The sequence below is a fragment of the Parus major genome, chromosome Z (assembly GCF_001522545.3).
Source record: "Parus major isolate Abel chromosome Z, Parus_major1.1, whole genome shotgun sequence".
In the NCBI taxonomy this organism is placed as follows: domain Eukaryota; kingdom Metazoa; phylum Chordata; class Aves; order Passeriformes; family Paridae; genus Parus; species Parus major.
Window position 1 is genome coordinate 31,273,197 of NC_031799.1, and position 12,182 is coordinate 31,285,378.

Below are 12,182 nucleotides of genomic sequence, written 5' to 3' on the forward strand. Positions count from 1 at the left end.
GTTTCCACTTTCTTGATTGTTATGTAATTTGTCAGTTTTAGCCATTTTTCACTTTAAATAAAGTACTCCAGCAGATTGAAGTCTTTCAGTCTTGTAGATTTACAGGAAGAAATACATGCAATGCAGTTTTACAGCATGTATAGCACTATCCACCTGAAAATTACTGGTTATATAAATTATGTACTGAACTAGATAATGATTGGTTATTCAAAAGTGCATGGAATGTTAGAAAAAAATGGGTTTACATTTTCCCTGGAGAACTGTCCTAAGCTTAAGTGTTCTCAGTGCTTTTAAAGGTTAATATGGAGAAAGAAAGCAAGGCTTAAATGTTGCTCTTTTGCACTGATGTTCACTAGTTTTGGTTTATAAACAACATCAACTTAATTAATTTTATTTTTACTCTCAACTTTGGTTTCTCATCTTCACCAACCTGTAGCCAAAGCCAATACTTCTATGCATACCCTTATATTACAGATGAGACAACTAAACAGGTCATAAAGGCCTTCTTCCTCTCCAAATTGTCAGAGGCCATTTTTATAACTGAATAAAGATCTAAAGTTTAAAATGCCTAGTTCTCTTATGACATGACTAACACCATGATATTTAAAATATTTTGATTTTGCACTCAAAGACTGTTAAAGTGCTCTTAGGGAATTTCTAGATAAGGATACTGTTTTAAATTGTCAAAAGCTGTAATAAAAAGAGATTGTTAGAAATATTTAGGCTTAAAATAATCTGTACATTGAAAGTTCTATTTGAAAACAGAATTGGGGTACTCTTGCACATTTTCTTCCTAGTCCAATAACTTCAGCCTAAAAGCATCCTTTTTACAAGCCAACTCTTTGAATATAGTTTTACCTTGTGACTTGTATCAAGTTACCTCGGTATTCATGCATCTGAAGTTTTCATGAAGCTTCTTGTGTCTTGTCTTAGTGCTGGAGCAGGGGTCTTCTCTCACAGACGCTTTTGGATTAAAAGCACTCCTACCATTTGCTTCTGCCATATCAGTAGTGTGTGTTGTAGGATGTTGATGTCATAAATAATAGTGACATCCTCTCTACATTAAAGCATTGTGTGGAGTGAAAAGAAAGAGATTGCTCTAAAAAAAATGTCCAGCATCTGATTGTTTCTTCTTTTTGTTTTTGAATAATGAGGAACAATTACAATTTATGCTCTTAAAATTGACAGTCCTAGGTAAATTTCAATGACTGCATTGTGTTCCATCCCCAGGATGAATTTATAACCACTGAATTTGGTTGAGGTTGGAAGGGACCTCTGATGGTCCTTTCGTCCAAGACCCTTGAAAAAGCAGGGAGGAACACCTAGAGCCAGTAATGTTTAAAATCAGTGTTCTTTAACTCCACTGTTTCTGTGACCTCCTTGATTAAGTCTGCTCCCCACTAACTTTCCTACAACACTCGTCTGTCTAAAAATGTTGTAGACTTTCAAAAGGAGTTGCAGTAGTATTTCTTCCTGTAAGATTTGGGGATCACTACATCTTGCCTTTCTGAACATAAGTAATTTTCTGGTGAGCATTCTTGAAACACTTTGTGTGTAACTGAATACAAATTTTTATTGTTTTATGGTCTGCTCACAGTTTTAATGTCACACTATTACCAGCACATTCAAAACAAGAAGTGCTTGCTTAAATGAAGACCATGCAGATGTGTATAAATGCCAAATTTTATGTTATAAAAAATAATCAGGAGTGTTGCTGAAACATTTTATTGTTATATATACTTAAAAACTGTCTATACATCTTCCTGCTATGTGTGCTTTAAAACAAAAGAAAGCTGGAGTGAAAATTTCTGCAGAGCTAGATTTGCATTCTGGGAAATTCTGTCAACTGGTTTTCTTGATCACAGAACAGTTTCCAGAGCTGGAGATATATTTGTATCTGTAATGTTCAAACAGGGATCTAAACTGACGTTCTGAACTTCTTTACTGATGCATTTAATAATTAGATGACAGATATTATAACTTGCAAGCGGACAGGTTCTATGTAGTTTCATTATGTATCCGGCTTTCCAGTAAGTGGAAATTTTGTATTGTTGAAGACAGATGCATCATCCAATCTCTGACTGACAAAAGTTTCTTAAAATCATTTGTGCCTTCCAGTGGCACATCTCAAAACCCAATATATTTGCCTTTCCTCAGATGTAATTTAGAATAAATATTCTTCATGCTCATGCCACCCCCTGGAAGACCCAAAAATAATGTTTTTCCTAACCTGTTCCTGAGCAAGAGAGACCTGAACTAACCGTTATTCTTTGCTAGAGAGTTGGGATTTACTAGACAGAATGTGTACATGTGGGTGCATAAATGCCACCTTCCACATTTGTAAGGAACCATTAGTCACTGCAGAACGACTTCCTTCTGGACTAAAGAGAAATCTAAATTATTAAAAAAAATTGCTATGTGTGAAAATAAAAGTTCATTAATGCATTTCTCCTAAAGTTTTCAAATTCATTAAACGAGAGAACAAATTAAATATCTGAGTAAGTCAGCAAGGAATTAGAAAACGCTCTTTCAGATAACATGGACTTAGGAGTGCCTGTGGAGGTGTAGGATAAAGCTGTAGATCTAGTGTCTTCACTAGTTTTGTAGTAGCAGAGGTAAAAGGAAGAAGTTTAGGAAATGTCTCTTTAAATTCTAGTTTGGTGAAACCTTTAACTATCATGTGAAGTTAAATGAACACATGAGATTTTTTTCTGTGAGATTTGAGACACAGCTTTTTATTTAATTGTATAATCCTTATTTATGGGTCACAGGCCCAGGTAATAGTCCTATTTCAATATGTCTCAATTTTAACATGTGGGCTGTTGCCATTTGAAGACTCTCAGGCAGTATCATGTGGAGTACGAAATATATTCCCGTTCCTGATTGGTATTGTTTCTGAATAGATGCAGCATTTTAGTTGTGTTGAATGTGAAATAAAAAAAATTTAAAAGTAGGATTAGACCTGACAGTGGCAGGCTTGCAGAGCTGTGTGAATATACTATTTGGGTTAGCACCATAGTATTTAAAACATTTTGGATATTTTTTCTGATAAGAAACGATGTGTTGGTGTTGACTTGCCACGGCAGTTTTCTATGCTTCACAATAAAATAACCTGATTGATTTCAGTGATGTTACCTTTATTCTGAAAAGTAGCAGTGCGTTTGAAAACAAAAAAAGGAAAACTGTTAAAACCTTAGTGAATGCCTGTTTGTGGTACTAAGTTCATAGGTCTTCTACAGACATACTCAGAATGCCAATTCCATATTATCTGTAATATATTCTTACAGTTGCAATTTGCTACAGCTTGTTTCAAATGGGAAAACTGTAACTTATAAAATATCATTAACCCATTGTAAAGAAGACCAATAATCTTAAAAATGTTAGACTATTTAGGATATATATGAAGTTACCTCTAATATCAAATCATTTGTTCTCTTGTGCTGCTAATTTTATTGTCAGTCTGACTGGTATTGCACAACTGGGACATTCTTACATGCATTCTTATATACATGAAAACAATTATATTTTCCAGCTATATTGTAGTCTGATTATTTACTGACAGAGATCTGTAGCTTTACTGTATTTCTTTTGTTTCTGACAAATTAGTTTTCTTACCATGAAGTGGGAGGACTCATCTTGAAAGTATGGAAATTCACCTAAAATTGTGTAGTGATTCTTTATAAACATAAACTGAATGTGCACTGAGTTTTGTAGTTAAATAAGTGTAAACTGTTAAATGCAGTACTACATGTTTGTAAACAGCTCACTTTGTAATTGGGGTGCACAGTCATTTGCTTTTCCTCAATGCTATCAATATTTCAGATTTTTGAAGAAGTACAAAATCTTATGTTAGACCTTTGGTTAAGTCTTGACTTACAAACTAAGTGTCTGGTTTACAACTTCTATTTGATTTTTCCAATGAATAAAAATTAGATCTTTTGTAATGATGAATGCTACTTGGCATTTTAAATATAGCTTGTCTGCCACTGATGATTTACTTTACTTTTTAAAGCCTGTGATTCAAAGTGTCATGGAAGTCTACCAACTTGCAGTTTCCAGAGTTGAAGTATTAGTGAGAGAAACAGAATCTCTTCAGCTTCACATTGCAGCCCTAAAGTCCAAGTTCCATACAGCTAGTCTTCATGAAAGTGACCTTACAGATGGTAAGTCTGTTTTTCAAATAATTTTTGTCATTTGAATGTGGTTTCTTACCCAGCATCTCCCTTCATGCTGTATAGATTCTGTAGGGAAATACAAGATTTATCTATAAATATAATAGAGCAATAAAAACAGTACCAACAGAAACTTCTTCTGAGGAGAAAAGGAATGATAAAAGTTAAAACAGGGTTTAGTTTTTACTACCATATCTTCTAAAAGGACCTGTTCATTGCTGCTGGAAAAGTATACATTGTGATTTTTTTAGTTTTACAAGTACAGTAATAGTTGAACTTCAGACCTGAAGAATTTAACATCTAGAGATGTTGTATGTTAAACCAGAATGTTGTACGTTTCACATAAACAAAGTGTTTCTTAGGAGATCTGAATTATTTTTAGACAATTGTGGTTATGAATAATATTTCTCACTAAACTTACAAGGTTAAAATTCAATTTCAGGAATAATTTCTAATCTAAAAATATTGTTGCCCACAAAGGCACTTGGATTTGTTTAAGGGTAACAAGGTGAGTCTTCAGATCTGAGATCTCTCTCTAGGGTAATTACTAAATGCAGATTTATTTGTGTCACACAGGCAAGAGGCCAGAACCATAAACTCTGATAAATATGTGGCCAAGTATCTCTAGAATGAGATTGTGTAGAATGTGCAACTTGCATACAGGCAGGGTATTTCTCTTCCATCTCTTACTTTTCCACAGAGGATAAAAGAGAAAGCTTTGGAGTTTGTTTTATTGGTGGTGGTGGTTGCTGTTGCTGTTGTTCTTCTTCCCTTCCTGCTGTCTTTTCTTTTGTCTTGTGTAGTAAATGACCATAAAGAAAATTAGTACTGTTTGTCTTTCTTTTTGAAACAGAAGATCTGTAAGAGAGCTATCACAATGCATATGACATAAACACACAAGTAAACATATATTCAAAGGCTGTTACTATGGCTTTGGCTTTGGTTGTTTCCAACAGAATTACATTGATTTCTTCTGCTTCTAACAGCACAATGGGAAATTAGTGTGAATATAAACTATATTAATCAGTGCTGAATTTGAGTTGTAACATCTTGAGATGACAATTGTTGAATGAAAACTTTGTTCTATTTGTGATTACATAACTTTTCTAAGAAATGAAATTACTTCACTGAAATTGCTTTTTTCCTCCTCCAACCAGACTCTTTTGATGTCTTCTGCTAGGTTTACGTGTGTCCTGTTGAGCCTGTGCCCGATGTAATTGGACTGCTTCTTTGCCTGTTATGATTGTTTTTGTTATTTAAATCAAGATGACCACATATTTACTAAAGATTGGGAAGTCTGCCAGACTTGCAGAAAGGTTTGCTTTCATTTGGATTTAGAGAGCTTTTAGCAAAGATTGTGCTAGTCCTGTCTGTTAAGGGCTATGTAGTGGCCTGATACATTACAGTGAAAATCAGCTCTCCAATGTTTGTGATTAAATGCTGTGTTTTTAAAGTAGTTTGTATCTGAGTGCAGTGTCAATGTAAAGATGATACTATTTGCATTGTGGAGGGGTCTCTTAGCCCTTTGGGGAGAACAGTAGTTCTTCCTTTAGATGCAGCTTAATTTGAACCTAGGTCTAAGCATTAATATCAAGGGTTTTAAAATTTTAATGTAAACGTGAAAACATTCAGAATGAGTCTCAAGTTGCCATGAAAAAATGATTAAGATATATTTTGTAGTACTTGGGTTTTCTTTAATTTTTTTCCCTAATATGTTTAAAAGTTGTATTAAGCATGAATTTTAATAACTTCAGGTATCAAGCTTTGCAGCATTATTTAGATTTTAACATTCTAGTTGCTACTGTTCTGGTTTGATTTTGAGAAAGAAGTTCTGGACTAAATTGCTTTCTCTAGTAAAAAAAAAATTAAACCGGTTTTTTTTTTTGCTTATTTTAAATGAATAAAAATTAATTTGGTTTCAAAATTAGACAAGCTTTGTTAGTTTTAATCCACTGTCTTCAATTTTATATCCATTGCAGACAAAACTTTACATGGAGGCAATAAAAACAGCACTGTACTATATCAGTTGCAGGCCTTCATATGACTTATGTTTGTGCTTTCTGAACAAAAAGTACTGCTCAATGCTGAAATACATTTTTGAAGTCTTCCAGTTGTGTATTATGTGTGGACTCTTTTCTTATAGAATTGGGTTTTATCTCACTGTGTTGTGGCTGTTCTTGATGTCTTTTATGCTAGTTTCTTAACGATCCTGCTCTGCCAACATCCCATTGCATGCAAGTTTCAGCCATTCATCAGTAGTGGTATTTTCCATGTTTAGATGGTATTGCTTTCTTAATTGACCTGTTCCTACTCTAAGTTCATAACTATGTAACCTTTCTTTCTATTCACCCCACTTCTCTCTTTTGCTGCTTTGGGTTTCACTAATAATTGTAAAGACAAAACTGATGCCATGAGGCAAAATTGGTGATTCTCACTCCTCATCTTTTATCTCAGATTCTGAATTGACATCTCCATCCTCCAGTCTATTTCTAGTCCAAGCACTATCCTTCTAGTCAATAGAGTTTAGATTCTGAGATTGCTATACATGGTCATGCTAATGCCAACAGAGAGGAGCAGGAAGGGATATGATTATGATGGACAGAGGTGAGCTGAACACTGGAAAACCTGCTTATAGAGAAGAGAATTATGTGGGGAGAAGTGAAGTCAGTGGCAGAATGTCTCTGTAGTCTTCATTAATGCCCAGCTATCTATCTGTCATACTTGTCTCTGATGATTCTTACTCTGTGGAGAGAAAGATCCTTCGCATTTTTAATTCTTGCAACTCTTTAAAATTCAATATGGCTGAAAACCAACTTAGGTTTTCTACCTGTCTTCTTTTCTTCTTCTTTCCTTCTTTCTGCTCCCCCCACTTTCCCCTCCACCCCCCTTCCTATTGTTCTCTATTCCTTACCTATTTTCTGTTGGTTGGGAGAGTTCCTGGTTGGCTGGTTTGGTGGTTTTTTAACTTCTTTATCTTTTTTTTTATTATTTACCAACTGCTTCTTAATTTTCTCCTACAGTTATAAAATGTCATATTATTTTTTTTCTTCTATTAGGAAACTATCAACATTTTGTAATAATCCTTACTGCCTATTTCTTGTTCAGCAACTTCCAGTAAAACATGATGAAGTGGACTGTCCCAAATTCTTCTGCTTTTATTAATTTTTATTCTTCTTCAGATACATTAGTTTATTGTTATACTTGCTCATTTGTTCAGAGTTGCAGTAATACGTGGACCTTGAACTGAGAGCTTAGAAGTGCTCTATTGTGCAGTAGTATAGTCATAAGCAGTGTCTTTGTGGGTGCTGCAGGGCAATGTGTCGTCATATTTAGTCACATGGCAAGTATGTGAACCCATGGTGTCCAAGGGGTTTTTGATGCAAGCGCGGTGTTGCACGGTGTGGATGCAGTGACACTGTTTTCCAGTGTAACTGGACACACAGGATGAACAGTGAACAGAATTCAGTTAATTATAAAATATTTTCAGAAAGTCTTTTTGTAGCCGTAAGATTTTATACTCAATGTCAGTACTGCTGTCAGAAGTTTAAGAATGTAAAATAATCTGGTATCAGTTCTAGCAAAAAAAAAAAGACACTTTTGTTTGTTATGACAAGTGCTTCTTGTCAGGTGCTTCTGTGAACCTGCATGTGCACTGATCTGGTGATAATCCTTTTTCTGTTTTCACCTCAGAATCAAAGGTGAATAAAAAATGAAGAGGAAAATACAGTAATTTCTAAATATTATGAAGACAGAAAAGCTTTGTGTGTACTGTTGAAATGGAAATTGGGTAACCCAAAAGGACAACTTAATCTGAAAAGGGGAGAAAGTGAGTCTTAGATGGATGAGGGGGGTGAAGTAAAGAGGTCTGTAAATGTAACAGAATTCTCTAACTGTGAAAACAATTGTTGTCTTTTGATACTTCTCCTAGCTGAGGTGAAGTCAAGTCACCCATTGGTTTATGTGACTTTGTGTAATATCTTTTTCTCCACAATTGTGTCTGTGTCTGTCCTTTGTCTGGAAATGTCGTGATATCACTTAAAGTATTCAAAATACAGAAATGATGGGTTTTGTTGAGGGGAGAGAAGCAAGTAGAATGATGTTTCAATGAACATATATTTAATGAAAATTAGGTAATTGTTCATGGGGTCCTAGTGATTGACATATGGTCTCATACTTCTGAGTTGAAAAACTGCATTAAGCAAGATGTACACTTTTCTCCCTACTCAAAGGAGTAGTTCTCGGTTCTCAAGAACTACATGAGCCCCATTCATAGGGGGTAGAGAGAAAAGAAATAGTTAAATCAGTTAGTTAACTGTTTCCCTGACATTTTCTTCCTACTTAACCAGGTTGATCAGGGTAGTGGTTTTACATGTCTTTTCTCCCATATAATTTGTTTCCTTGTCACCAGTTAAATCTGTGTTCTATGGCAAAGACCTGCATCTAACAGGGATGCATTGTCCTAAATTAAGATTATGAAGATGGAACTAGAAAGAAAAAATCCTACCTATTTGCTTGTTCTCTTGCTGCATAAGGGAAAGGCTTTTATTGGTGTCATATTAAGTGTCAGAGAGTGTCTTTCATGGGCCAGAGCCATATCTCTGATGTAATTGAAGGAATTCTTCCCAGGTGTTGCAAGAAGCAGGTAACTCCTGAAAGAAAACTCTGTGTTGTGGTTTGACACTGGCCCAATGCCAGGCACCCACAAAAGTCACTCATTCACCCTCCCCTACCACAGCTGAGCAGAGGAGAGAAAAATTTAATGAAGGCTTCATGAGTAGAGATAAAGACTGGGAGAAAACACTTCCAGGGCAAAACAGGCTCAACTTATAGGTAAAACATGAATTTATTATTGACGGAGTCACAAGAGGATAATGACAAGTAAAATAAGCCCTTGAAAACACATTTTCTTCCCCTAACCCCTTCCTTGTTCCCACTGACAGCACAGGGAGACAGGGCATGGGGGTTTTGTTCAGTTTGTCACCCAACATCTTCCACTGCTCAGGGAGAGGTGTCCTTCCCCAGTGAGACCATGGGCTCCCTCCCATGGGAGAGGGTTTTCCATTAGCTTCTCCAACGTGCCTCCAATCTCACGAGCAGCAGACCTATCAAACCTGCTGCAATGTGAGTCCCTCCCACGGACACACAGTCCTCCCAGAACTGCTGTGGTGTGGGTTGCTCTTCCATGGGGTGCAGCCCTCCAAGGACAGGCTGCTCCACCCTGGCAGCAGGGCCCTGTCTCCACCAGATCTCCCACTGGATCACAGCCTCCTCCAGGCCTCCTCCCACTCTGGCATGGGCACCTCCCCCATGGGCTGTGGGTGGATCTCTGCATCCCCATGGACCCCAGAGGGCTGCAGGGCACAGCTGCTTCACCATGGTCTCACCATGGCCTGCAGAGGAGTCATGGCTCTGGTACGTGGAGCACCTCCTCCCCCTCCTTCTCCACTGATCTTGGTGTCTTCATGTTGTTTTCCCTCACATCTTCTCACCTCCTCCTCTTCTCTAGGCTGGGAAAAAAACTGCATCCCACTCTGCTTTGATTTTCTTTTAAGTACATTATCACAGAGGCATTACCAACCTCACTCATTAGCCCAGTTTTGGCCAGCAGCATGTCCACCTTCAGAGCCATCAGGGGTTGGCTCTGCCAGACATGGTGGAAGTTTCAGCAGCTTTTCACAGAATTCACCTGCATGGTCCCCCTGCTACCAAAAACCAGACCATGCAAACCCAACATACTCTGCTTGGCTTTTTCACTACCTCATGTAGTCTTACGCACATTTGAATTTCCTTTGTGAAAATTTGGAGTACTAGTTCTTAAGTTGCCTTGCACAAAGTAATTAGACTTGCTATTTTTATTGCTACTCTCTGTCTTGATGTGTTTTCCTGGAAATAGTCATAGGCAGTGTGGACATGATTTTCTGAACCTGAGAGAATTTCAGGCTCTCAGGGGCTGATTTGTTCCCAAGGGAAAGTCTTCTGAGAACTTTTTCTCTCTCAATGACTGTTTGTGAAAATAAGGTTTGGTTTCCCGAAACAAGATGCAGATGTTCTGAGAGTGTTTTTCTCTTGTACCTTTCTCTTAAGTTTCTCGCTCTATACTTCATGTTCTCTAGTGACAAGATAGAATTCAGTAAATATGGACCTCAGTAATCATATAGTTGCTGTGGAACATGTGAATGTTCATGAAGTGATAGTAAATAAAGAAAAATCTGACAGGCCCACAAGGAAAATTTCCCAAGTATTGAGATAGTAATAGACGTGAAAATGTGGAAATAACAGACAAGTGAAAATAGAAACTCTATTAATAAAGATTTACTAAGTTTAATGTCTCTCTGTAAGACTCTGTATTACCAAGCAGTAATATCTCCCTGAAATTATGTTTTTATTGAAATATTTGAATTTCTTTCCTGTCTTTAAGAAATTGAGCATCACTTGCTACTGGGTAGCCAAGGAATGCACATATCCTAATGCAAATGATCACTTGGTCATGTGATATTGCTTACACAGGTAATAGTTGTAACCAAACTATATAAATCTTACAGTTTACAATAATACTAATTCTACTACTACTACTACTAACAACAACAACAACCTGTATTATAAATCACATTCTGCAACTTAGGGTAACATTTTAAAAACCAGTAATCCAACAACATTTGCTATTTTGTTAAGAATGCTTCCTTTTCTATGCAAAATTTTTTTTTATACTCAATATTTTAGGTATGTGAACTTTAAACTTGTCAGACTGTTGTAACATATTTGAAAATTATAGTAATTTGATTAAAATGTTGCCTATAAGGCAAAAGTTTCAGTTAATAGAATCCATATGTAATTAAAGTGCAGAACCAAATGTAATCAGACCCCAGTGACTGGTGCCTTCATATTGATAGTTTTACAGTGGCCTCTGGGGTTGAAAGTTTATGTTAAAGTTACCAGTGTAGCTGTGCTCAAGAAAAAAGCAAGACAGTATACTGTTGAAGCAGGTATGACAACATCCCAAACTGATGATTATACAACAAACATAGTTGATAGTCTGAATTTTGGGGCTGTCTTCCATTTGGCAGGTGGAAGAAACACAAGAGTGCTATATTGTACTAATCAGAGAGTTGCATTCTGCAGCAGCACTGCTATATAAACATTCCTAAATGAGGGAAGTGTGCCAATGAGAGCAAGTAACAGTGTATTTTTTTAATAATATAGTTGCTTGATTTGTGTGAATTCATGTTTGAGTCATCTGAAAGTTATAGACACAACACTATGTACCAAGCCACAAAAGAAGTCTAAAAAAATTTCCTGAACTAAAAAAAAAAAGAAAAAATATTTTCTCTGGACAGCTTTAAGAGTTGACATCCTGTGTTAGAGTTCTCTAATCATCACCAGCACAATTTACAATCAGAACACACAGAGAGCCAGTTCAGACCAGCTCATCTGTTGACTTTGGCAGAAGCCCTTAATCTCACTGTGTGTAGCTGCCACTTGAGAGCTGGGGACTCGGCAGAGGGCCAAAGGAGGGTGGGATGCAGGGTTGGTCAAGGCATGAACACATAGGCCTGCTTCATTTCAACAGCCATACACTGCTTTTTTTTATACTCTTTTCATTTTACAGCCTTTTTTTTTTTTTTAAACCTGAAATTAAATGAGGACCTCTCATGAGCCACTGCGCTCCAGGCATAAGAAATTGTAATGTCTGGCTTCCAGAAACTGTCCCGTCAAAATGTGCTTCTGATTAGGTGGCTTAATTACAGCTGTGAAAACAATGTTGATTTAGGCCTCAAGATTCCAGTGCATGTCAGCCGTTATTAGCTAGCCTTGGACTGAAGCCACCATTTTAAAACTCTGTACCACTAAAGTCACACACTGCCTGACAACTTTTTATTTAGGCAGAAATGTTGCCAGAAGCAACACATTTTATGCAAAATATTTTTCATTGCGCAAATTTCAAATGTGACACAGTTGATGGACATAAAATGGGTAGTTATGGGTGGACCCCACCAAGTCCAAAACCTAACT

The 12,182-nt window shown here is 36.6% G+C and overlaps 1 protein-coding gene across 8 annotated transcripts in view; it reads left to right on the forward strand.

Annotated features, from left to right (window-relative positions):
• CCDC171 (coiled-coil domain containing 171) overlaps window positions 1–12,182 on the forward strand; it is a 155,530-nt gene that overhangs the window by 129,105 nt on the left and 14,243 nt on the right. For 4 of the 8 annotated variants that reach the window (XM_033520648.1, XM_033520651.1, XM_033520652.1 and 1 more), the window contains 2 exons: window positions 4,013–4,163; window positions 5,353–6,253. In XM_033520648.1, coding sequence (XP_033376539.1) covers window positions 4,013–4,163; window positions 5,353–5,372 — 171 coding nt within the window. In that variant the 3' untranslated portion in view covers window positions 5,373–6,253. Of the gene's footprint in view, window positions 1–4,012; window positions 4,164–5,352; window positions 6,254–12,182 lie in introns of those variants that run through there. The other 4 variants (XM_033520642.1, XM_033520650.1, XM_033520640.1 and 1 more) reach the window with 3 other exon arrangements.